The sequence below is a fragment of the Aspergillus aculeatinus genome (genome assembly GCF_003184765.1).
Source record: "Aspergillus aculeatinus CBS 121060 unplaced genomic scaffold BO66scaffold_26, whole genome shotgun sequence".
Taxonomy (NCBI): Eukaryota; Fungi; Ascomycota; class Eurotiomycetes; order Eurotiales; family Aspergillaceae; genus Aspergillus; species Aspergillus aculeatinus.
The window spans coordinates 195,136-219,534 of NW_020291495.1; the positions used below are offsets into that span (position 1 = coordinate 195,136).

Genomic DNA, 24,399 nt, shown 5'->3' on the forward strand with positions numbered 1-24,399 from the left:
GGTTGACTGGTCTCACTTTAGACCGAGAATCGTTGAGCCATTAATCTGCTGTGACTGGAGACTGCACAAGCAGAGTATACACATCAGAAAAGACTCTCCCTGTTCTGTTTCCAACTGTTTCCACCGGCGCTATACACCTTCCATTCGACAGATGTCAGCGACCCCAACTCAACAAGGTTCAGATGCACCCCAATAATCACGCAAATGCAACCGTTCCTACGGGCCAAGACATCCGGGAAAAGGGGCATGCTGCCTGCCCTGATGTGCGTGACCTCTTCGTTACCACCTTCCTGTCAGGTCCCGAGGAGATAATCAGCAATTTCCTGGCCATCGCGCACTTGGCGCGTCGATTGTGATCACGTCGAACATGTGTTTGAGATCTGCAGGCAGGTTTCAGCCTCGGTGTGTTCTGAACTCAAAACTCGTAGATACCTTGTTTTTGGCATGGGCCTCTCATCGGCGCAGTGAGAAGTGTGCGGCCGACCCCCCCGAGTCGGACTGGTGCAGTAACTCCTCCTTCGCGCAGAGAACCACTCGATTGTATTGTTGACTGCCGGAGCATGGGCGTCTGAGCCGCGGAAGACACCCACTTTTCCCCGGGACTCGGACTGTCAACCTGAGAACTAATCGTGCGTCGTAGGAGGATCCGTATGAAATGTACCAATCAGCCCTAAGACATGCACCAATTTCAGCCTCGATCATCGCAACTGAAGATTCCTGCAGACCCATGGGCCACCCACCACTTTTGCACATTCACATAACTTCATACTAACCCCCCTCCAAAAGACAAAGGTCGACTCCTCTCTTTGCCTTTCCTACCTATTTCTGATACCCCCCGTTTCAGAACAATACATTTATTTAGTCTACGCACTCCCCCAAACCTTCAGAGCACACACACGCAAAAAGTCATACAGCACCCTAGCCCCCTCAAACTCATGGTCCGTGATACCGCTCACCTTTCAACCTGCACGCCCTGTCACGGAAGGACCTTTCGGCCGGATCGTCCGGTATAATGTGAAACCTGGAATGGTCGGCTTTGAGTAGAACCCAACTATCCTCCATCAGACATCCCGACAGTTACAGTAGATTCGTGGGTCCCTCCCTTCCCCTCCTCTCTTCCCCAGTCAAGTCTGGCGAGGACTCCGGATCGCGTCCGTGCGGTGATCCTTCGCGCCGGGCTTGCGTGAGCCAAGGATCCATATCGGTTTCGACCATCCGGACAGAATGGGTTGTTGGTGGGTAGGGGGGATGGTTTGTTATGGAGATGTGGAAGTTGGCGATCAATTTCCATCACAATCGTATTTACTTATTAGTGTAGTATCAGTGATGAGATGTGATAGCGGGAGGTTGATTGAGGGCAAAGCTTGAGTGCTGGGAATACTATCCTTTTCGTTAAGGAAGGTCCTTTCTTGCTCCTTGGGAGAGATCAAGTGCCAGTTTCGTGATTTTGACCTCTTCTGTGCTATTCGGGTTCTCTTGTGTTATTTTGGAAGTAGTTTGATGTCGCCGGCGCTGAAAAGGGGGGTGTACTTTGGGTGTCGATCGCTTTCGTTGAGGTGGAAGGAAGATGCGAGAGGGTTGACTAGGTTACAATCCAATTCTTTGCATAGATGGTCTACTCACGCTTCTTTGCTTGGTGCTGATGCAGGATTGCAGCAGGATGGGAATTGGGAAACCGATGGCCTAACGACGGCCTGAGGGTTCGAAGGCCTCTGCAGGGAATGTGGTATGCCAAGTTCCCTCAGCAGAGCATGCGGGGATCTGACAATGCCAAGGTGAGCACAAGTCCATCATGTATCGGGACCAGTGCTGAAGCTGAAACCTGCACAGAGTCGAGCCCTTGTAGGTACTGTCCAAGCTCAACCAATGACATACCTAATTTTTGACCACTGTAAACCCTCAAGCTCAAGCGAACTGGATTGATAAGCACAGTCCGCTTATCGGAGGGCTTATCGGCCACCGTCGGAGTTCCATTCACGTGACTATCTGCATGTAAACAATGAGTCAGCCAGTCTGGAGATCGACTGGAAGTGACATGTAACGCCTATCTTGAAATTCTTTTGTTTTTGCGTTCATCAAAGTAGAGAGGTAGAAGATAATGCTCACTACATACCTGCACTATTGGAAATAGAACATGTGCAGGAAGGGCCAAAGGCAGTTCACCGACTGATAACGCACTTTCGACCCACAGTCACGCCAGCGGTGTGGGCAGTCTTATAACCAGTCCCCGCCCTACACTCCCACCGCAATCAAGGGGGTCGAATTCTCCACCACCTGTGGCACCACCGCATCATGACATCCAAGGGTAGTCTCCTGCGCTATCCCGGCCCAGGAGTCCACGAGCCAGCTCGTGCACCACGTCGCCGATTCCTGAGACGCTGGCGACGATCCATTGGAGGTGTTGCGTTAGTCGCAACTCTGCTGCTGGTCTCCGTCAGGTCCCCTGCAGATCTCTTGACTCCGACCACCTCTGCAGCGACCAAACGAGAATTCTACGAAGGCCTGCAGAAGTGCCACGATGTGCATGATCGAGGCCTGCGAGAGCCTGTCGCATCAGCAAGCAGGGCCAATCCCCGCTGGAACCCCGTCGCAGGCCAAAAAGAAGCCATCGTCATCCAGAATGCGACGCTCTTCGACGGGGAATCCACCCTCGATGACCGGGTTGATATCATCTTCGACGCGGGAGTGATCCGCTCAGTGCTCCCGACTTCGCAACACACCCCTATCCCAGCCAACGCCCAGGTCATCGACGTGCACGGCTCATTCGTCACCCCCGGCCTGGTAGACATGCACTCGCATCACTTGCTGCTCTCCTTCCCGCAGCTGCCGGCCACCAAGGACGTCAACGAGAGCCCGCTTCTGGGCCCGCTGACCTCCTTCGTGCGTGCCGTGGATGGGTTCAACCCGGACGACCCAGCCATCAAGATCATCGCCTCCGGCGGCGTGACCTCGTCGCTGATCCCCCCGGGATCGGCAAATGTTATCGGCGGCGAAGCCTATCTGGTCAAGAATCTTCTCCGACCCGGCCCAGACGGCGAGCCGGTCATCGAAGAGTTGCTCCTCGACCATGGCATTCCCGAGGCGCAGCGCCAGCGGTATCTCAAGATGGCGTGCGGGGAGAACCCCCGACGCTTCTACGGACACACCCGCCTCGGTCTCGCCTGGCTGCTGCGCGAAGAACTCAACAAAGCACGAGAGCTGCACGCCCGCCAGACCGAATGGTGCCAGGCGGCATTCCAGATCGAGGAAAGCAGGGTGGGGCAGAGTCAGCAGATCGCTAATTTTATCGACCGACAGGGCAAGCGACCGGAAGAATTCCAGCTCGACACGCTGGTGGCCTTACTGCGCGGAGAGCTCAATCTGAATGTGCACTGCTATACGCCCGACGATCTGGAGCGCATGCTTGCCGTGCTGCACGAGTTTGGAGTGCATCCTCGGGCGTTTCATCACGCGTTGTCGGCGTGGCAGGTGCCGGAATTTCTCAAACATCTCGAAGAGTGCGTTGCATCACCTTTAATCTTCATGTCACAGATCGAAGTGCTAACTCAAGTGGGCTCGCAGAAACATCACCATTGCCACGTTCGCCGACAACGGGCTGTACAAGGCCGAGGCCTACGAGTCGAATCTGCGAGGGCCCAAGATTCTGGACGAGCACGGTCTCCGCGTGGCCCTGAAATCGGTGAGTCCTGGTGTCTATCTCTCAGTGGCCATGGCTCATTAATCTGGGTGTCTAGGATCACACAGGAGAAGGCAATTACGCGAAGTACCTCCTGTGAGTGGCGCACAGGCATTTGCCCCAACCCTAAGTTCTTGCTGACATCTACATAGCGACCAGGCAGCAATCGCCCACTCGTTCGGCCTATCCGAGAAAAGGGCGCTGCAATCAGTGACCTCAATCCCGGCTCGCTCCATCCAGCAAGACCACCGCATCGGCTACGCTCGCCCTGGCTACGACGCCGATCTCGTGGTCTGGGATGACCATCCGCTGCAAGTGGGCGCCACTCCAGTCGAGGTGTTCATCGACGGTCGCGCCGTGCTCGAATCGCCCGCCTTACTATCAATCCAAGACAACAAGGTCGCGGCACAAGCCGCACCAGCCGTCCGATCCTCCGTCGCCACAGCCGAGCGGGACCGCGTATGCGCACCCGTGCGCGATCAAGCGTCCCACGCGAACATCCTCTTCACCGGCATCCAGCACGTCCTCCTCAACTCGACCACAAATCCCCACACAGAAGCAGCGCACGACAGAGTCCTCCTGCTCACAAACGGCCAGATCGCCTGCCTCGACACCAAGTCAACCTGTCTCGCGCAGACCACCAGTGAATCCCTCACGCAGATCGATCTCCAGAACGGATACATCACGCCCGGCCTCGTCGCCTTCGGCAACAAGCTGGGCATCGAGGACATTGCCTCCGAGCCCTCCACCGGCGCCGGCAAGGACGTCAAGGGCGCGGCCGACCCGCTCAACGAGCAGAAGAGCGTGCATTTCGCCAAGTACGGCGTGCATCTGGGCGGGCGCGCCTTCGGCCGGGCGCAGATCGGCGGCGTGACCAAGGCTGTGACTCCGCCGCTGAGCGCGGGAATCATACAAGGGGTAAGTGTGGGGCTCCGGACCCACGAGCAGGCGACGATCCTGGACGGAGGGATCTGGAAGGACGACGTGGCGCTGCACTTCACGGTGGGCCAGTCGGCGAGAAGTGAGTTCCTACCTCCAACATTGTCCTTCTTGTCAAAAACGATAGATAGCTTACCGCGTGCATCCCGGTAGACGACAATACCCCCACCGTCCTGTCGGGGATCGAACGGCTGCGGCAGGTGTTGGAGCAGGGAGGCAGCGACAGCTCGGGGGTATTCGCGCGAGCGGCGAACGGGTCTCTTCCGGTGGTTGTGCATGCTTTCCACCAGGTATGTTGCTCCCAGATACCCCCCCCCCTAAAATGAGTGACCAGGGTGCAGCTAACCCGGACAAGGACGACATCGCGCAGCTCGTCCGCATCAAGACGGACTTCCCCCGCGTCAACCTGGTTCTCTACGGCGGCCACGGTGCCCCTCTGGTAAGACCCTCTCCCTTCCTTCCTACTTTTACGCAGTTTCAACGCTCCCCGCATGAACCACCCCCCAACCTGACAACACCACAGGTCGCCCACCACCTCGCCGAAGCAGCCATCCCCGTCATCCTCACGGGCAACCGCGGCGCCCCGGACCGCTGGGAGAAGAAGGAAATCCCCGTGGGGCCCCCGCTGACCGAAAGTGCCGCGAAGACGCTCCTCGACGCCGGCGTGCAGCTCGGGCTGGCGCTCGTGGGCGATTCGGGGGTCCATGCGCTGGCCCAGCACGCGCGGGTGGCCGGGAAGCAGGCGGGGTTGACGGATTGGGAGGCGATCGCGCTGGTGTCGACGAATCTGGAGGAAATTCTGGGGCTTCGCTTGGGGCAGAGTGCGAGGGGGGAAGGGGAGGGAAAGGCGTATGTGGGGGACTTTGTGGTTTGGGAGGGAAATCCGTTGCGCGGGGAAGGGTCGGTGGTTGTTTCGGTGCTGGAGGGCGGGGAAGTCGCGGATTGTTGGCCGGATAGGGTTGGGGCTGTTTTGTAGGGTTGGCCAGGGGAGCTGGTTGAGGGTCAGGTGGGGGGGGATTGAGATACGTTGCAAAGCGAGACTATATCCTGACTACTAAAAACACATGGTTCCTATATCCCCGCCAGGTTAAAACGATGTAGGCACCAACATCACCATTCAAGCCAACCCCTCCAAGTCCAAGTCCAACCGCCACACATCGCCCGACCGCTCATTCGACTCAGCCAACCCCCCATGAACAACCACACTTACACCTGACCCACCCCCCTCAAGCACATCCGCAGCAAACCACCCCCTCGCCACCGGCCTGTGCCCGTCCCCCTCCCCCTCCCCCTCCCCCTGAACAAGCACCCACTTCCCCGCCTCCAGATCGAAAACCCAAACATCCCCCAACATCACCCCAGCCCCCTGATGCCCCAGAGAACTAGGATCACACTCCCCGAACAAGGTCACGAGAACCCACCGCCCCAGCTCCGCCCTGGCAGCAAGCAAACACCCCACACTCCTGGCCGCGGGCCCGACCACCCCATCCGCCACAAACCCAACCGTGCTCCACACATCCGCGACGGGGTCATAGACATCCACCGCCCCGCCTTGCTCGCGCGTCCCATCGAACCCATTCATGCGGTACACCTTCCCGTCCGCGTAGGCGATCGAGGCGCCCCCGCGCGCCGGGCCGGGGGCCGGGGCGCACTCGCGCCAGCGGCGGGTGGGCAGATCGAAGGCCCAGAGGTCGCGGAGGCGGCCGGCGGCCGGACAGCCGGCGTGCAGGTAGATGGTGTCTGTGCCGTTGGTGGTTAGGGCGTGGTAGCTTCGGCCGACGGGGAAGGGGGCGGCCGGGTCGGAGGGGGTCAGCTGCGTCCAGACGCTGTCGGTGGAGTCGAAGACCCAGAGGGCGCCGTGCTCTTCGAGCGGGGCCATGGCGGCGCCGCCGCGGCCGGAGAAGATGTAGAGTTTGTTGGCGAGGGCGGTTGAGGCGGTGCCCACTCGGGGTTGTGGGTGTGGGTGTGCGGTGGAGGTTGGGGTTGGGATTGTTGGGGAGGCTGGTTGGGGTTAGTTTGGGTACTTTATAGCTTGCTGAGTTGATATATGCGTGGGCGCGGCCTACTGGGGCTCACAGCGAGACGGTATACGGTTGAGTCGACGGGTTCGCGGGGCCGCAGCTCGCCGCCGTAGATGTAGGCGTGGTCGCCTAGGATGGTGAGGGTCTGCGATGACCTCTGGATTGAGGTAGCGGTATCGGACAGAAGCTGGGTCCAGGTAGCGCGCACCATTATGGCTGGATTGATTGTCAGGGGCTATGAAATGAGGAGAAAAGGTGTGCCTTGACTCCTGGATGGTGGCCGTGAAGTCGGTTATATAGCCGGTGATAAGCTACTTCCTGGGCCGACTTGTATGCTCGCTCGCTGGATGTGGGTCTGACTGGTGTGTATCGCCGTAAAGCTGATACGGGCGTAAAGTATGCCCCGATTGGGTTTAGGGCAGTGGACTTGGCATTGATCAGTTTCATCGACCATCGTGTTTGATGCACCCTCGATTCTCTGGCTTAGTTCATGGAAGCGGGGTTTTCTCCATCCATGCCGTGCCATCCGCGTCGTGTCCGCACACCACGACATCAATTGGCTGGTTGATGTCCAGCAGCTTCGACTTCGAGATGTCTTCCGGCACTGCCGGCAAAACCAACGTTACCGCCCGTGCTTGGGACCAGTATCGCGAGATATGCGAGACGATGCGCTTGGCGAGATGGGTGGGATAGTGCGAGTGCTCGAAGCCCCGTGTCTTTCGTTCAAGTTCCGGCCATACAATGCCGAGGATGTAGTCGAACAGTGTATCGGAGCGCCACAGGAAGACCAGTTGGAGAAGGCACTCTGCCAGACTGAATGTGTAAACATCCGCCGTGCTTGATGCTCCAAGGTCCAGCCTGCCAATGACCTTGCATGCACTGTACGCCAAATCATCAAGCTTGTTGGAGGTAGCTGAGTTCAGGTCGATGGGCGGGTTATCGGACATGCACGCCCCGTGGGCTTCCTCGAACATCATCTCGCAAAGAATGCAGTACACGGCATTCATCGCATCACGATGGCTAGGATATACCTGTTCATAGGAAGTCAAGGGACACTCCGATAGTTCTTCCGTAGCTGTATTGACAGCTGCACTGCAGCGTGGTCGCCTGTTATGTACCCGCGACCTCCACACCTCTAGTCGTTCCTTCTGAACCGTCAACAAGCCCCGCAAGTGGGAACCTCGCACGAAGCCCTCCTGTGCTTCAGCATACTCGTCCGGCGGCGAGCATCTCCCTAGCATCGTGTTCAGCACTCTATGCGCGACACGGCCGATGTCTCTCGACGACTCCTGGATTCGGTGCGTGCCGGCTACCGAGCGAAACACAACCAGCCGCGAGCGTATCTCCATAGACTTGATCAAGATATCATGAATGAGATCATCTGGACTCATCCCCAATACACAGCTGAGATACAGATGATCGGTGGCGTCTGGAAAGCAGTTCGGGCCGAACGAGCTGACCCCCTCGCCCTCGAGGAGCAGCGAGGGTGGCTTCGACAGTCGATGGGAGACACAGAGCCGATGCCACATCTGCAGGGCCCCGACCCCATCCGGGGAGCGCACGATCTGTTCCCGGCATTGTGCGACAAATCGCAGGGTGTCCCAGACTGCTAGCCGGAAACTGAGATGATTCGTCGAGGCGTGGTGGTAGTAAGCGAGGAGAACGAGGGCCCGCAGAATCGAGGCTGCATTACGTGCCACTTCGCCTGCAGTCGCGGTGCGGCAGAGTTGAAGTGCGCGGTCATGGTAATTGCGTGCTTGGCGGTGATGGCGGGAATTGACCCGGGGGCTAAACACAGGGATTTGATGATCATCCACGAGGTGACGACTCTGGACCGGTGCGTTGAGCATGGACAGGCTGGAGGCTGAGATGCAGAGAGCGGCAGCACGCAGGCAGGGGGCGTCGAAGATATCCCCCACAGACGTCATTGACAATGCCGGTAGCAGATGGCGTACATGATCCTGGAAGTGGCTCAGGTAACGGACCTCAAGGCCGTCCCCAAGATCTAGCGAAGGGGAGAGTCCAGCTGCGGTGAGGTCACTCGAGAGAAGGGGTTTGGCCGACGGATCGTATTCACTACGAGCCTTTCTCGACGCAGCGGTGGGATCTGCCGCCGCAGATGACGCGACAATCGCCTGCGTATGTCGCTGGAAGGTAGCTTGATCGGTGTGTCGGAAAGTCAAATTCACCCCGTAACTGCACTCCAGCGATAACCGAACACAGGCGCGGCAGTGAGGTTTGGTTTCGTCGCACTGACACTACATCAGACCGACGGTTCATGGGGCACAATTACAACAGACGAACCTTTTTGCCTCTTCTTCGGCATGACTTGCACCCTGAGTGCTTCCGAGTGATCTTGCTGGACCTTGTCCTAGTCGTCGTCATACCATTGGGAGGCATGTTAGGTCCGGAGTTGGTAGCAAAGCTCTGTTGCTATGGCATCTTGCAACCTGGCAGTGGCGTGTGGGGTTGGTGTCAAGATTCGGCGCCAGGAACTTGGGACGTTGCCCTGACCCTCGGTTACAGTACTAGGTTACAGTATTACCCATTTGTGGTGATAAATTACGCATACTGGCCTGCCCCCTTACAATACAACAATACGCGCCTGTGGATACCCATTCCAGTCTACACCTTGGGATCATATCATCATTCAATCTTGTAAACCGGGGAGGAACATGCCTCGGAAGAATGTTTCTACGACTAGGTGAATCATGCATGAATCACAATTCCTGATCTGGCTGCCGATCGATACGATCTACCAATGCAGTGTCTAGACCATCGGCGGACGTCGCGGGAAGGCGGAGATAATCGGGGCTAAGTGTAGCGAAGCCCCCTGATCTCAGAGATACGTACTTGAGGATCTGTGCCACACAATCCAAGGGCTGGGTCACTGCCACGTCTCGCCATGACGAGCGTGGTGGACATGCATCATCGAGACAATGGTGAACTCAAATAAGGCCTTTCTTGTGACGAAGCCTGGTTCACTTGCCATTCATCCTCTCCGCATCTTGCGATTAGCCAATGATCAGCCACGAACCTTAACTGCTCTCTTACTCATCGTGGTTACAGCATGGTGAAGCCATGATGACGCCCCAGCCAGCAACAACAGCCACAGCACATCTATAAAGTCCGTCAAGTCAGAGCTTTCTTCAGCTTCATCATCAACAGTTAACTGAACAATCCAGACCTTGCTTGACCAAGTCTATCCCCAACATTCCGACCAATTGCTGCACATTTATTCCCCGTTGAACCAGCTCATACCTTAAGTTATATACCTTCCATCATGCAGAACGAGTACGGACAGGGCATCTCCCACGCCACCGGTGGCTCCAGAGTCCCCGAGAAAGTCCAGCAGAAAGCTCCCCAAGGACTAGAAGAGTCCTTGCCCAACAAGGTATGGCCGCTATCTCCCCATGGGTCTCTCTCCCCTCAAGTCTAATGACTGACATGATGACTCCAGCTCCACGACACCGGCTCCGGAACTGGTCGCCAGACTCACGCCCTCAACGACGGTGAAGACTCCATTGTCCCCAAGAGCATCCAGAAGGCCGTCCCCGAGAAGCTCGAGCGCGCATTGCCTAACAAGATCCACAACACCGGTGATGAATAGATGATCTTGCATAGCGGAACGTCTTACGAATGTGATCTGTGACGATACAATTTATGTCATGTTGTATTCAATGTTATGAAATGTGAAATAATGGAATTCTGATTTGGTTATCCATCGTTTGAATTCATTCTGAGTAAAGAATTGTCCAAGACCTTTGCAGACTCCTTTTCGGAAGATTTACATAGAAGCACCATCGCCATGACTGGGTGGAATTACAGCTCAGTCATAGTACTTGGATAGAGTCGAGAGAGAGCTCAACATACCAGTTTGTCGGGGAACACTCCCCCGGTCGTGGCCGTATCACAGGTCAGTAAAGGACATGTTCGAACCTTGAAGGGTTAACTCACGTAAACAACGGACGGCGTTCAAGTGGTACAGTACATTATGAGCCAAAATGAGCAATGCACCGGACAGAAGCCCAGCATTCCCGCAGCCAGCGATGGCGCGTCCCAGACAGTGAAACTACGAAAGCTGGAGATTAAGGTCACATCTGGTGTGTCTATTTTTCCACACCTTCGCGCGACGCGTAGCTTATAGTTGGACAGCCCTAGATCCACCCTAAGCAAGAATACAAGGTGACATAAGGCTGGCAGATCGTAGCGCAAGGTTACAAACATCAGCGAGGGGGTTGATTTCACCAAAAACGGTCAGCGAGTCACTGTCAATCACTTTTCCCAACAGGACTCGACGGAACTCACGTTTTTCAATGGAGTGATGACTAGATATGAATCACCCTGCTACGCCTCACTTGTGTTCCGCCAGGAGCATCACTAACAAACACGGCTGTCTGACTTCAAAAGTAACCCAAAGACAAGATCCCAACAAGGTCTTCACAGTGCACCGAAAGTACAATTGCTTCGAAGCAGCGCTGAAGTTAGCTAGTGGGTTTATTGGTGTCGTTGGCAGATCCCACGGAAAGTGGTCTAGGACCCGTGGTTTTGTGGACACACTCCACATTCTCTTCTAATTTTACTCGAGCGCCGGAGATGTATCACCCTCTGCTCCCTCTGGTCGGATGAATAGACCACTAAGCCAACACCATGTCAGAAATTGAGCATATTTCGGGTCTATATAGAAGGATAGGTTTATCACTTACCTCTCCGTCCAAAGTAGTGTACGAGGTTCGTGGAGGCTGTGACGCCCAGATGAGATGATGCTGTCAAGCATTACAAGCATCAGCCACAGCATTGTGGCTCAAAGCCTTATCAGTCACTTCAGATAATGGTTGCCTATCTTGGGACGGAGTAAAATCAGCGAATAAGCAAAGCAGCCTCAAGCCACTCGGAGTAGATTAATCTTCCACGCTGCTTTCACTGGCCACGGGCGCCATCGGAGTCCGATGCTTACACTTCCACCCTGCGCCCAAGCACAAATCCTTCGCCATGTTGCGGGATGTGATGACAGGTGAGTCAAGTATATAAGTATTGCTGGCTTCTGCCATGAAAGCTTAATGGTTCTGGTCAGGCCTGGCGACTGTCAGCAAGCACTGCTGCTCGACAACTAGCGATAAGAGATGGCGTCGTTGTCGACACAATGCACGAGTGCCAGCGATGCTGTGTTTGGCCCTCGGGTCAGCGTCGCCTGTCGCTCGTTTGACTTTACGCTTTATTTTGAAGATGTGATGTTCGCGTGCCTGCCCGCGGCTCTTTGCCTGTTGCTTCTTCCGATCTCGGTCTGGCAGCTTTGGCACGAGCCTCGTCGCATCAAGAGGTCTGCCCTCTTGGCTTCCAAGCTAGTATGTCGATTAGCACTATTCCCACGATACGAAGTAGGTACTAACATGCTCAGTTAACACTTGGGGCACTATTTGCCGTCCAGATTGCGTTCTTAGCTCTCCGTCAGTCACAGCCTCTAACCCCTGCGCACGGTGCCTCGCTCGCCGCGGATGTGTTGGAAGTGGTGGCCATCGCCAGTGCGATGTGGCTGTCCTACTTGAGCCACTGTCGCTCTATCCAGCCCTCTACGCTGCTGATTGTCTATTTCTCGACTCGTACCCTGTTGGGAATCGCCCGGGTGCGGACGCTGTGGCTCATGCGCGCCGCCACGGCAGACGCCGCCATCTTCACCGTGGAGATCAGCCTAACTTTTCTATCATTGATCCTGGAGTCAATCGAGAAAGCATCAATTCTTACCGAGAAAGCCGCGAGGCCCGCCACGCCGGAGCCGTTCAGTGGGTTCTGGAAGCTTGCGAGCTTCGCCTGGCTGGCAGGAACCTTCCGCCAGGGCTACTCCAAGGTCCTTTCAGTCCACGACCTGCCTGATCTCGATCCTCAGCTGAGGAGTGAGGTCGTGGGTAAAGAGCTTCAGGATGCCTGGTCGCAAACAGGTAATGTTGCGTTGTTTCTTGGGGCTTCGTGTCTGTTCTAACATGAATATGCTCTCGGGCTGATAGAAGACAAAACCGCAAAGTATGCCTTGCTCCGCACCTCGACGCGAGCCTACCTAAGCGCACTGCTCGCAGCGGTCATTCCTCGCCTGCTGCTGACGGGCTTCACCTTCTGCCAGCCCTTTCTGGTGGATGCGACCGTGACATGGGTCGGGAACCGGGACGCGGCCCTGGACTCGGGCAAAGGGCTGATCGCGGCGTTTGCGATCGTGTACACCGGCATGGCGGTAAGTTGCGTACCGGCATGGGTTGAAAGGACATGTGTACCTGCATAACGCTGGTGCTGATATTGTTGGATGAAGGTATTCACAGCACTGTCCGGCTACCACACCTTCCGCTTCACCGTCCGTCTCCGCGCCGGACTGATCTCCCTCGTCCACCACCAAACCGTGCGAACCAGGGCGGTCGACCTTGGGGAGATTACCGGAGTGACACTGATGGGGACAGATGTCGAGCGCATCACGTCGGGCTTCTTCTCCATCCACGATCTGTGGGCCTGCTTGATCGACATCGCGGTCGCCATCTTTTTACTCGCCAGGCAACTGGGAGTTGCGAGTGTTGTTCCGGTGGTGATGGTCGTGTGTAAGTGGATCCCCAGTACTCTATTCAAGAGACATCAAGGCATCGATAGTAACGAAATTCAGTCTTCTTTGGCTGCACGTTCAAGCTCTCAGCGTCCAGCAACACCGCTCAACGCGTCTGGATCGAAAAAGTGGAAGACCGGATCCGATTCACTTCGTATGCGCTGGAGAACATCAAGTCGGTCAAGATGCTCGGACTCTCACCGAGGATGTCTGCAATCATCGGGGGATTGCGGTATGCCGAAGTGGCTGCTTCGACGGTGTTTCGGAAGCTGGTGATCGGGAGTGTGGTACTGTGTATGTCGCCGAATCGAATCTCAATGTTGGAAACCCCGTAGGAAAATGCTGACAAGACCCCCTTGTCTGGTCAGCGAATTCACCTGCCAATCTGGCGCCGATGGCGACATTCACGCTCTACGTGATCATCGCCCTTGTCAAACATAACAACTCCATCCTCGCTGCCAAAGCCTTTACCTCTCTGTCATTGATCTCGCTGCTGACGACCCCGGTCTTGACCTTCATCCAGTCGGTCCCATCTGTGGTGGAATGCCTGGGTTGTTTTGATCGGATCCAGGAGTATTGCAGCAAGTCGCCGAGGCCGGATGAGTCTGAGGCACAGCACGAACTCGACGGTATCCCCCTAAGCTCGCTGAAAACGCAAGCATCAGAGCAGAACGGGAGCGCAGTCGAGTTCACCGGGCAAAGCTTCGCCTGGGACCAAACAACTGCCCCCGTGCTACAGGACATCCACCTGAAGATCCCACGTGGCGCCATAACCATGGTAGTCGGGCCGATCGGTAGCGGAAAGACGACGTTAATCGAGAGTATACTGGGCGAGACAGTCCTCGCAGGCGAGGAAGTCACCAGAAACCATGGTTCCATCGCCTACTGCGCCCAGACTCCATGGCTGCAAAGCCAGACCATCCGTGAAAACATCCTTGGGTCGAGTCTGATGGACTCGGCCTGGTACGAGACGGTGATTAGGGCTTGCGGGCTCGAGAAAGACATGGCGCGTCTGCCACGCCGGGATCAGACGCCAGTTGTCAGCAATGGACTGACCCTGAGCGGGGGGCAGAAACAACGCATTGTAGGTGGCTTCCAGCCATTATTTGCTGATAGCTAGCATCGTCACTGATATTGTTTCAATAGGCGTTGGCGCGAGCACTGTACGCCCGACCTCGAGTTGTTCTGCTGGATGACATCTTCAGTGGTATCGACGCTACAGCAACGGACAACATTGCGCGCAGCTTGTTCGGCGACAGCGGGCTGTTCCGGGCATTCGAGACGACAGTCGTGCTTGCGACGCATTCGGGTACAGTACCTGGACCTCTGACAACGGGCGCACATGTACCTGGACTGACCAATCATTGGTACAGGTTTTCTTCTTCAATTTGCAGACACAGTTGTCGTGCTGCGTGAAGGCCGGGTTGTTGACGCTGGTGCACTCGACGCTCTGAAGCAAAGTAGCGACTTTGTGCGCAACCTCAAGATAACAGTATCGGAAATTTCTGGTAGCGAGAGTGAGTCAAGCAGCGACTCTGAGCAGCTTGAACATGTAGACAAGCACAGCACCAATTCAGAAGCTGTCGAGTCGGCCGATGAAGATGCCACAGACGATCAGAGCCGCCAGACTGGAGACTTTGCGGTCTACGCTTACTACGCCACTGCTGCGGGGCGCCTGAATATCGTTCTGTCGCTGGTGTTCGCGTTCATGTGGGCCTTCTGCAATGAGTTTTCCAGTACGTTGAAGGATGGGTTCTGCATTGTCCGAGGAGGTTTCGCTGACATGGGTCCATAGCTGTGTGGGTGAACTGGTGGACAGCGGCAAACGAGAAGAGTCCCAACTCGAAAGTGGGCATGTATCTGGGAGTTTACATCTTTTTCGGACTATCAGGAGCTATCTTGCTGGTTGCCACTTGCTGGTATGCAGCATCCCACATCGACTACAACCGACTGTCTAACATGCGAACAGGATCACCATCGTGACCATAATCTCCCGCTCAGCAATCAAGCTGCACGACAATGTGTTAACCAGCACGTTCCGTGCCTCCTTCCAGTTCTTCCACAATGCAGACATCGGCAGCATCACCAACAGGTCAGAACCAGCATCAGCACCAGCATACCCTTTCCTCTAGAGCTAACCACCGTCGCACATCACAGATTCAGCCAAGACATGGACCTGATAGACATGCGCCTCCCCGTCGAAGCACTCAACGTGATCGCAAGTGAGCCATGCACCCTTCCGGCCCTACATTGCCTCCCTTTCTCCCCAGCCTAACCCCAAAAACAGTGCTATCCACCTGCCTGGTCAAACTGGTCATTCTAGCCATCTTCGCCAAATACCTCGCCGCGGCGATCCCCTTCGCAGCCGCGATCGTCTACATGACCCAGAAATTCTACCTGCGGACCTCGCGCCAGCTGCGGTTCCTCGACATCGAGGCCAAGGCGCCGCTGTACACGCACTTCCTGGAGCTGGTCAGCGGGGCGGCGACGGTGCGCGCGTTCGCATGGCAGCCAAGGTTTGACGCGGCGTGCACGGCGCTGCTGAACACCTCGCAGCGGCCCGTCTACCTGCTGTACTGCGTGCAGCAGTGCCTGGGCTTCGTGCTGGACATCCTGGTGACGATCCTCGCCGTCATCCTGGTGGCGACCGTGGTCTTCCTGCGGGAGCGGTTCGATCCCGGCGAGGTCGGCGTCGCGCTGGTCATCGTCATGACCTTCAACCAGACGCTGATGCTGCTGGTCAAGTACTGGACGCAGATGGAGACCTCGATCGGGGCGGTGTCGCGCGTCAAGGCCTACGCCGCCACCACCGAGGCCGAGGAGCGGCACCCGGAGCTCCTGCCCGCGCTGCCGCCGCTGTGGCCGCATGCCGGGGCGATCCAGCTGCGCGATGTGGTGGCCAGCCATTCGTGCGTCACCCACTTCTCTGTCTGTGACATATAACCGCTAACACCGTGTACAGACAGAACACCACCCCCGTGCTCAAGGGCATCAGCATGTCCGTGCGCGCCGGTGAGAAGATAGCCATCTGCGGGTCCTCGGGCAGCGGCAAGACGAGCCTCATCCTGGCGCTGCTGCGCATGGTCGAGATCCAGGCGGGCTCCGTGCGGATCGACGGCCACGACCTGGGCGCGTACCCGCGGGAGGAGATCCGCGCGAATCTGACCGTGATCACGCAGGAGCCGTTCCTGATGACGGGCACCGTGCGGTTCAACATCGACCCGGTCGGCGGCGCGGCGGACGAGGCGATCATCGCCGCCCTGCAGCGGCTGCGGCTGTGGGAGCGCATCGAGCGCGAGGGCGGGCTGGAGATGGCGATGAAGCCGACATCGTGGTCGTTGGGCCAGCGGCAGCTGCTGTGTCTGGCGCGGGCGATGGTGCGCAAGAGTCGGGTGTTGATCCTCGATGAGGCGACCAGCAGGTATGTATTCTTTTGTCCCTTGAGGTCTTTTTAATGGGTGCTGGGGCTGGGCTGAACAATGTGTAGTGTGGATCACGAGACGGAGGATATCATGCAGGAGGTCATTGAGACGGAGTTCGCGTCTCACACCGTGCTGGCGGTGATGCATCGCCTGCGGTTGATTCATCGGTATGATCGGGTTGCGGTCTTGAATGCGGGTGCGTTGGTGGAGCTGGATAGTCCTGCTGCTCTGTTGGGTCGTGATTCTTTGTTTCGACAGCTTTACCAGTCTGGACATGGTGGTGCGAGTAGATGTTGATGATGGTGATGATGAGTGGTGACGATTTTTCACTAGAGCTGAGAGATGGCATACACGAAGACACGATACTATACACAGAAGAATAATCTATACACATGCGAGCCAGACAACCTCACTCCTCGCGCCGAACACGGATCGCGTAAGAAAGCTCCTCACTCCCTCCCTGCACGGTATACACATCCAACCTCTCCGGATCGTATCGATGGTTGTAAAGCTTCATCTCCGGCGGACACGAGACCAGCTTCTCCAGGGCCCTAACCACCTCCCACGCCCAATCAATCTCCACGCCCAACTCCCTCGCCAGCATATTACAGCGCACCATAATCTGCCAGCAGCGGTGCAGATACCGCCGCAGCTGCCGGCGATTCCGCTCATGGAGCGGATCATGCGGCACGCATAGCCGCGATCGGGGCTCCTTGTTGCCCTCGCCGCTCAAGGTCGTCATCTCCGCCGCCCAGTCGTCGGGCACGCCGCGCTCGCGGAGATAGGCCTCGATGCGCGATGTATCCTGTTGACTCGGACGGAAGCCCGCTTTGTCCGACGCGAGGAACAACGGGAAGGGCAGCTCGCCGTACGTGAAGCAATCCTTCTCCTCGGGTGCGGCGAGAATGGCCAGTAACGCGTCCACGGAGACATCCTCGGGCTGCTGCCACAGCCGCTTGAGGCGGGCGCGCCGTCCCTCCTCGTCTCGTGCGCAGGACTCCTCGTACCACGGATCTCCCTGGTCCCAGATCCGCACCTGGCTCGCGAAGCCGAACTGCGGCTCCAGGCCCAGAAACTGGCGGTGCGGGTACCGCGACATCTCCGTCGCTTGCCAGAGGCACGTCCACTCGTCGACCGGGCGCTGGTACATTTTTGTGGTGCGGTAGTCGTGCGCATAGGCCCTGCTCCCGGCTGCATGTTCCGAGGCCGAAGAAGAAGAAGAAGAGTGTAACTCCGGGAAGCAGTAGAGAGTATTTAACGTCAGGTACATCTCCAGCGCGGCGTCGAAGACCGGGCCCCACCCGTGGTCCATCTCACACTGCCTCAGTTAGTTCTGGTGAATGATGATAATCAACTCGAGTCGTACAACACACGATTCATATTGGAAAACACCAGTGCAGTTACAACAAGGGAAATGAAAATGGGAGGGAAGCGGAGGTACTCACTAGTTCAATACAGGAACAATCCTGCACGCGCATCCACTCCTTCAGCCCGATGTCGGGATGCGCGCACAGCCGGAAAATGATCTCCATCTCCCCGAGCACGAGCAGGGTGCTGACGACCTGCAGGTTGAAGAACCCGTCGCCGTTGACCTCTTCGAACCGGGAACAGTCGTTCCATTGGTAGGGCCGGAGGAAGGCAGCGGCCCGGCGCTCGGTGTAGGGGAGCGGACAGCCGCAGGCAAAGTCGGTGGTGCTGTCGATGTGCTGGCAGAGCTGCTGCGTCTTTTGGATGTTTTTTTTGGGGTGGTGCCAGCGAAAGGTGAGGGGGTGGATGCGCGCGGCTAGGCGGTCGTCTAGGAGGAGTTCGTCGCGCGCCGGCGGGAGGTATTTCGGGGCGTACTGTTGCCGCGCGGCGGTTGTGTCCTCGTCGAGGACGCGGGCGAAGGAGGTGGCGAAGTGGCCTAGATCCTTGGCTTGGGTGGGGAGGAAGCGGAAGTAGAGGTTGGCGATGGTGGTGTCCGGGCTGGTATGGGTTGGGGTGCGGTGGATGAGGTGCGAGGTTAGGCTGCGCCAGGGGATACGGTGGGCGCGGTGGGCCATTGGGGATGAGAGGATTGAAGATTGGAAGACTTGATCGATAAAGCTAGCCGTGTGAGCTTACCTTATAGTTCAAGGGGAAGACCCTGATCAGGGGCCACAAACTACGGGGTCATAGTAAGACCTAATTGACTAGCAAACTCATTCCTGTGCTAGGAGGTAGTGAAATCGCCTTCCTTGTTTAGGACTTTTGGCTTGAGTTAGTACTGTGACTTTCCCTGATCAGCCTAGAGTAGTTCAAGGTCCAATATAAAAGAAGGGTAGCTGGCCGTCGGACTCCGGGTGGGCCCAGGGTCCCTCGGAGCTTATCGGGGCACTGTCCTCCCCGAGTCAGCGCGAGTCCCTGTTCTTGTCCTAGAGCTTATTAGGGCTGCAAGGACTATATTAAAAGGACCCATAATGGCATGTATCCAGATGAGATGTCCTGGGTCGGTAAGAGATCTGATCTACCTACTAAGATTAGGGACTAGTTTGCATGATTCTGGCTAATGAGAATGATTTATACAAATGATCAGACTGGAAAACTCCTAGGTGCTCTCTACTCCGTAACCTATGGGAGTTGCCTCCATCTGCCATATCCTAAGTCAGGTGTACTGCCCTCGTGCTATAAAATAATCCCTTGCCACCTGCTAAGCAGCCCTGCCCGGGGAGAATCCGTGCGGCTATTGCGGAACCGCCGTGCTGTACCTATGGAGTACGGAGGGATCTTTGGAAACCATATACAAATAGAAGTAGCGCTCCAATCCTTTTCTTCCAGTTCCAGTTGACTTCACCCGCATACATCATAAGTCCTCTGAAGACAAACACTCCCACCTCATAAATATAGATAAAATGTATATAATATAAATAATTTACATCATTCTTATCATGATTTTTAATGTATATATTTTATCTAACTTGTTATGATTATCCTGCTGTTTTGATTATATATCAATTTCTTTATTTCAATAGATATAAAATTATAATTTAATCCTTAAATTTACAAATTTTTATTAGATATTTATCAGGTTTCTGAGCTCTCAGGGCTGACGCCACGAAGACCTCATTGTTCGCTGGCTGCCATTAGTAGACGGTACACAATGGCCCGGTGTAGCACCACAGACCGAGATCTTCGTCGGAAAACAAGACTGCGTTTACAATAACCAAAGGTTTGCGAACGACGTACAATCCAGAGGACTGGCGAGGTCCCGGGTGGATGTTTTGGTCATTAGGTGTGAACAATGATTGTAGAATGTTGAAGCTTCCCTACCGCTTACCACTGGGGCTTGAAAGTGAGTTTCACAAAGCGCGGTTAGCAAGAATCGCCTTGAGACCTTGAGCTTCGACAAGATATGGTGGAAGTTGCTAGTCAATAGCATTGATTGAGTTGGAGACATCTTAAGATCCCCTCTTAAGCCACTAACCCAAACCTGCATAGTGCAGAACGCAATCCCGATAGATTTCGGAGCTGAACAATAGTATCGGACATAGACAGACAGTGTATCAACATCAAAGAGTATATAAGGAAAGACAATGCCAACCCAAAACCGAGACGATCAGCTCACCATAGTCCTACCACAATACACCCCGCCCCAAAATGCCCCCCAACCCCATCCCGACAACCTTCCTCTCACGCAACAATCTCCACCTAGCCGCCCATCTGTACCCGCCGTGCCGCAATGCCCCCTCCCGCGCCGGCGCCGCTATCATAATCGCCCACCCGTGGACTTCCATCAAAGAACAATCCCCGGCCAACTACGCCCGCTACCTCTCCGCCGCCGGGTTCACCTGCCTAACCTACGACGCCGCCCACCACGGCGAATCCCCAGGCCAGCCCCGCCGCCTGGAAGACCCCTTCCAGCGCGTCGAGGAGATCAAGAACGCAGCCACCCACCTAGCCACCAACCTTTCTGACTCTGTGGATCCCCACCGCATCGGGGTCCTAGGCATCTGCGCCGCAGGCGGGTACGCCGCCTTCGCCGCGCAGACGGACCTGCGACTGCGGGCCGTGGCGACCGTCTCCGCGGCGTGCGTGGGCGAGTTAGTCCGGCGCGGGGGTCCTTTGTCTCAAGACACCGTTGACCCGGAAATCCTGCAGACGCAACTTGCGCTAGCAGCAAAGGACCGCACTGCCATGGACCTCCCCACCCGAAGAGAAGGAGATGAAGATGTAGGGCTGGTGCGAATGCTCCCGCAGCGCTACGAAGACCTACCCGCCGATGCACCCCCGGCCATGCGGGATTTCGCGGCGTACTACTGCACTCCCCGGGGCTACCATCCCCGGGCGGATGGGGTGGCGCGCGCGCAGAGCTGGGATCTGATGGCGAATTTCGAGGCGTTTCGGTTCATGGATAGGGTCAGTCCAAGGCCGGTGTTGATGGTTGTTGGGGAGAGGGCGGAGAGTCGGTGGGTGAGTGAGGCTGCTGTTGAGCGGGCGAGGGAGCCGAAGGAGGTGTTTGTGGTGGAGGGGAGGTCGCATGCTGATTCGTATGACCGGGTCGAGGAGGATGGGGTCGGGGAGAAGTTGGTGCAGTTTTTTATGGGGGGGTTGGTGGGGGTTTAGGGTTGGATTGGGTGTCGGTATGAGTGCTTTCAGGACTGGAGTAGGGCTTCGGACTCTAGCACTCAGTGGTGAGCTTCTATGGTCGGGAAGTTGAAGAAGGACTTTGTACATGAGTATAGGTGGTTCTTTGGCCTTCCAGGAGAGCCTCAACAAGGCATAGAAGATTGGGGAGAGCCACTATAGATGTGGGGATATGAAAGAATAATGGTTAGAAGCAAAAGTGCGGATACCCATCCTGAACAACGCCGGCTGCCTTAGGGCTAGTACCATCTAAGTGCCTTTATTGCAATTCGGGATACATGTTGCTGTCAAGGTGCAGATATGGTTCCATCAAAATAAAGTCATCATCATCATTATCCGCAAATTATACTGTACATAAAAACGCTGTTTATCGTCATTCTAAATCACCGCGCTCATCACCCAATCAAATGCTCTATTGCGCAACAAGAACACCCCTGTATCTCATCTTGCCGTCTTTGAGCGTTTTCAATGCCTCCTGCACACCCTCCTGCGTCAACGGGAAGGTCATCTTAATAGGCTTGATGCCGTGCAAGGCAGCGAAGGCCAGCATGTCGCGGTGGACCTGTCTCGCGGAGACGATGCCGCCCTGAACGCGCAGGCCACTGGTGAGAAGGGTCATGTAGGGGAACTTGAACTCGGAGCTGTCGACGGAGAGCGGCGAGATGACGGCGCCGGGGGCCAGGACGGAGGTGTAGAGGTTCCAGTCGGGCTGGCTGCTGGTGGAGACGATCAGATGATTAAGAGGCTTGCCGATCTTGAGCTCCTTGGCGCCCTTGGTCGCGTGGAACTCCTTCGCGCCCAGCTTGAGCGCCTCCTCCTTCTTGCTGTCACTGCCGGAGAACACGACGACGTCGCAGCCCATCTTGGCGGCGAACTGGATGGCCAGGTGGCCGAGCCCGCCGATGCCGACAATGCCCACGCGGGAGGTCGACTTCACGCCCGCGACGACCAGGGCGTTGAAAACGGTCGACCCGCCGCACATGAGCGGGGCCGAGTCCTCGTTGCTGAGCCCGTCGGGGATCTTAAACAGGAAGGCCTCGCGCCAGACGGCGTGGGTGGCGAACGAGCCCTGGTCCAGATCCGCCCCCGCATACATCGCCCGCTCCGGGCACATCGTCTCCCACCCCGTCAGGCAGTTGGAGCACCGCCCGCAGCAGTCGTGCTCGTACCCCCAGCCCACCCGGTCGCCCTTCTTCAGGTCCTGCACCTCGGGGCCCACCTCCTCGACCACGCCGGCGCCCTCGTGGCCCAGCGCCATGTCGGTTGTCTGGTAGTGCAGATCCGTCCCGCACACCCCGGAGTGGGTGACCCGCACCAGCACTTGGTCTTTCTTCAGATCATCGCGGTGGGTGGTGGCTTGCTTGATGGATCCGTCCTTGGATCCTTTGTAAACGGTGAAATCGTATCCCATGGTTGCGATTGGTGTATAGGTTGGTAATGAGGAGAGTTTCGAGAGATAGTGTAAGGACCTTGCAAGAATCCCGAAAAAATGGCTTGTCTTTCGTCCGGGCTATATAAAAAGTCGGGGATAAACATGATGTCACCGGGATCCACCGAAAATTGCCGCATGCGGTAATTTCGGCAGGCGACGGAGCCAGCGATGATATCAGGTCAGGATGAGGTCAGTCCAGTCTATTGTTAATTCTGCGCACCGTGCGCCTGGTGAATGATTCAGTAGTGACGCTATGGAATAATAAAGTTCTGATATTGTTTATCTCTGGCTAGCCGTGGGTGTGGTAATGGCTACACAGCTATCTCTCATGGAAGAACATCGAAGCATTACCAATCCTTATCTTGGGTTTGTCATGATTGAGTGTTTGCATTAGTCCCAGGGCATGGTTAGGAGAATAGTATTGCAGCCTGGCACAAGTAGTTTAATCGCATGTGGGATTGGAATGTGTCAAGGTGGGCTGCATGGAGCGTTGCCAAGCTCATAATGCATGGCTGGATACTCGCCGATCACTTGGTGCCTTAGGCATAAAGACGTATTCCTCCTGCTTTTACCAGCGCCGTATCCACACACAGCCATGCTGAACGGAAGTTGGAATGGTACGAAGTCTGATGCTGAAGTTTTCTACCAAATCAATATGCTAAGCTAAAGCAATCGTATCGATTTCCTGTGGTAGCTATCTCCCGGCTAGTTTGATCCCCCAGCAACAAAACAAAGATAGGTCCAAGAAACGCCGGTGCCGTCCCCAGTCTCATATCACTAACCACACCTCCATCCTATTGATAGAATTCTCGCAGAGCAAAAAGAAAAACACATTAAAGAGTAAGAAAAAGTAGGGTGCAGTCTCTTGCTTGGAAGATTCCAACAGAGAAGCCGAGTCGCTTATCTCCTGACAGCACGGACAGCGTCGATTGTGATGGTCCTGGGATACCAAGACTTTGCAACAACCCGGGACAGATGAGGGTACGTAAGAATCACAAGCGTATGGAGAGCCGCACTAACAATGCCATTGGGGTTCCATACCAGAGTTTCACCCTGCCCGGCCTCCCATTTCAGGATCGTCTCTCGCGGACCGTCGATCTCCCACCGTTCTACCATTCTCTCTTTCTTCGGCAGATCGCTGCTGTACGGGGCAGGGCCGTTGCCGACGACAATGGAAAACGACCGGCACCCACCGAAACAATGAACAAGATAACACAACTCACTGGGGTCAGCCAGAAAGAACTCTTCGGACACGGCAAGTCGTTTGAATTCTGGACTGGAACGAAGATTGTCTTTGTAGTCCGGCGCGGCAGGATCAAGGCCAAGATAGAGTGTATTATTTTCCGCAACAAATGGGCGAGTCAAGAGGAAAGTCCCCTTGTGGTTAAAGCGCTTGCGCAGAGGACGATGCTTCTTAAGCCAGTCGAGAGCGACCGAATGGGACTCGTGGTTGACGTAAAGCAGGGGCATCGCTATCTGGTGAGTTCCGGGAGCAACGGGATAGTAAAGGGTCGGCTGGATCCGACGATGCCGGCCATTCCTTCCCCGTTTCCATTCAGTCTTCTCGACCCATGGATAGAGTGTAGCCCCGTCTGTCAGGATCGGCAGCGCATGCTTCCAAATCTCAAGGCGTAGCTCAGTAGGGAGCCAGGGAAATCGTCTGAAGGTCGGGTGCTTGTTTTTGGGAGCTGGCATGACTGTGTGAGTTTTTGAAGGCTGAAGCCAAA

At 56.1% G+C, this 24,399-nt stretch overlaps 9 protein-coding genes across 9 annotated transcripts; 4 read left to right on the forward strand and 5 right to left on the reverse strand.

Moving 5' to 3' along the window:
* Positions 1-1,995: 1,995 nt before the first annotated feature.
* Positions 1,996-5,591, forward strand: BO66DRAFT_452231 (amidohydrolase; the record flags this gene model as incomplete). Its single annotated transcript, XM_025651924.1, has 7 exons — positions 1,996-3,497; positions 3,562-3,679; positions 3,735-3,772; positions 3,829-4,697; positions 4,769-4,905; positions 4,971-5,054; positions 5,139-5,591. Exons 1-7 carry the CDS (start codon positions 2,293-2,295, stop codon positions 5,589-5,591), a joined length of 2,904 nt encoding a protein of 967 aa, XP_025503597.1. The 5' UTR covers positions 1,996-2,292.
* A 141-nt stretch (positions 5,592-5,732) lies between these two features.
* On the reverse strand, positions 5,733-6,883 carry BO66DRAFT_374925 (Kelch repeat protein; the record flags this gene model as incomplete). Its single annotated transcript, XM_025645623.1, has 2 exons — positions 6,682-6,883; positions 5,733-6,616 (listed from the first exon to the last, which is right to left on the reverse strand). The coding sequence occupies exons 1-2, from the start codon at positions 6,845-6,847 to the stop codon at positions 5,733-5,735; spliced, it is 1,050 nt and encodes a 349-aa protein (XP_025503598.1). The 5' UTR covers positions 6,848-6,883.
* A 241-nt stretch (positions 6,884-7,124) lies between these two features.
* Positions 7,125-9,021, reverse strand: BO66DRAFT_374927 (Zn(II)2Cys6 transcription factor domain-containing protein; the record flags this gene model as incomplete). The annotated part of the gene is made up of 3 exons (XM_025645624.1): positions 7,125-8,712; positions 8,761-8,888; positions 8,941-9,021. The coding sequence occupies 3 exons, from the start codon at positions 9,019-9,021 to the stop codon at positions 7,125-7,127; spliced, it is 1,797 nt and encodes a 598-aa protein (XP_025503599.1).
* Positions 9,022-9,524: 503 nt separating this feature from the next.
* BO66DRAFT_471717 (uncharacterized protein) lies at positions 9,525-10,289 on the forward strand. Its single transcript, XM_025652881.1, has 2 exons — positions 9,525-10,030; positions 10,097-10,289. The coding sequence occupies exons 1-2, from the start codon at positions 9,920-9,922 to the stop codon at positions 10,244-10,246; spliced, it is 261 nt and encodes an 86-aa protein (XP_025503600.1). The 5' UTR covers positions 9,525-9,919; the 3' UTR covers positions 10,247-10,289.
* A 1,427-nt stretch (positions 10,290-11,716) lies between these two features.
* Positions 11,717-17,041, forward strand: BO66DRAFT_471718 (putative ABC multidrug transporter). Its single transcript, XM_025652882.1, has 14 exons — positions 11,717-11,981; positions 12,035-12,572; positions 12,639-12,859; positions 12,935-13,214; positions 13,277-13,510; positions 13,585-14,300; positions 14,363-14,525; positions 14,590-14,952; positions 15,012-15,135; positions 15,186-15,308; positions 15,374-15,438; positions 15,504-16,125; positions 16,179-16,637; positions 16,704-17,041. Exons 1-14 carry the CDS (start codon positions 11,760-11,762, stop codon positions 16,933-16,935), a joined length of 4,362 nt encoding a protein of 1,453 aa, XP_025503601.1. The 5' UTR covers positions 11,717-11,759; the 3' UTR covers positions 16,936-17,041.
* BO66DRAFT_350451 (uncharacterized protein) lies at positions 16,953-18,877 on the reverse strand. The gene is made up of 2 exons (XM_025644718.1): positions 18,084-18,877; positions 16,953-17,956 (listed from the first exon to the last, which is right to left on the reverse strand). Exons 1-2 carry the CDS (start codon positions 18,678-18,680, stop codon positions 17,048-17,050), a joined length of 1,506 nt encoding a protein of 501 aa, XP_025503602.1. The 5' UTR covers positions 18,681-18,877; the 3' UTR covers positions 16,953-17,047.
* A 1,320-nt stretch (positions 18,878-20,197) lies between these two features.
* On the forward strand, positions 20,198-21,332 carry BO66DRAFT_420712 (alpha/beta hydrolase; the record flags this gene model as incomplete). Its single annotated transcript, XM_025649896.1, has 2 exons — positions 20,198-21,168; positions 21,279-21,332. The coding sequence occupies exons 1-2, from the start codon at positions 20,254-20,256 to the stop codon at positions 21,330-21,332; spliced, it is 969 nt and encodes a 322-aa protein (XP_025503603.1). The 5' UTR covers positions 20,198-20,253.
* A 222-nt stretch (positions 21,333-21,554) lies between these two features.
* BO66DRAFT_392187 (NAD(P)-dependent alcohol dehydrogenase) lies at positions 21,555-22,702 on the reverse strand. Its single transcript, XM_025647445.1, has one exon. It carries the CDS (start codon positions 22,649-22,651, stop codon positions 21,653-21,655), a length of 999 nt encoding a protein of 332 aa, XP_025503604.1. The 5' UTR covers positions 22,652-22,702; the 3' UTR covers positions 21,555-21,652.
* An 870-nt stretch (positions 22,703-23,572) lies between these two features.
* BO66DRAFT_438857 (2EXR domain-containing protein) lies at positions 23,573-24,367 on the reverse strand (the record flags this gene model as incomplete). Its single annotated transcript, XM_025651104.1, has 1 exon — positions 23,573-24,367. One exon carries the CDS (start codon positions 24,365-24,367, stop codon positions 23,573-23,575), a length of 795 nt encoding a protein of 264 aa, XP_025503605.1.
* Between the last annotated feature and the right edge of the window lie 32 nt (positions 24,368-24,399).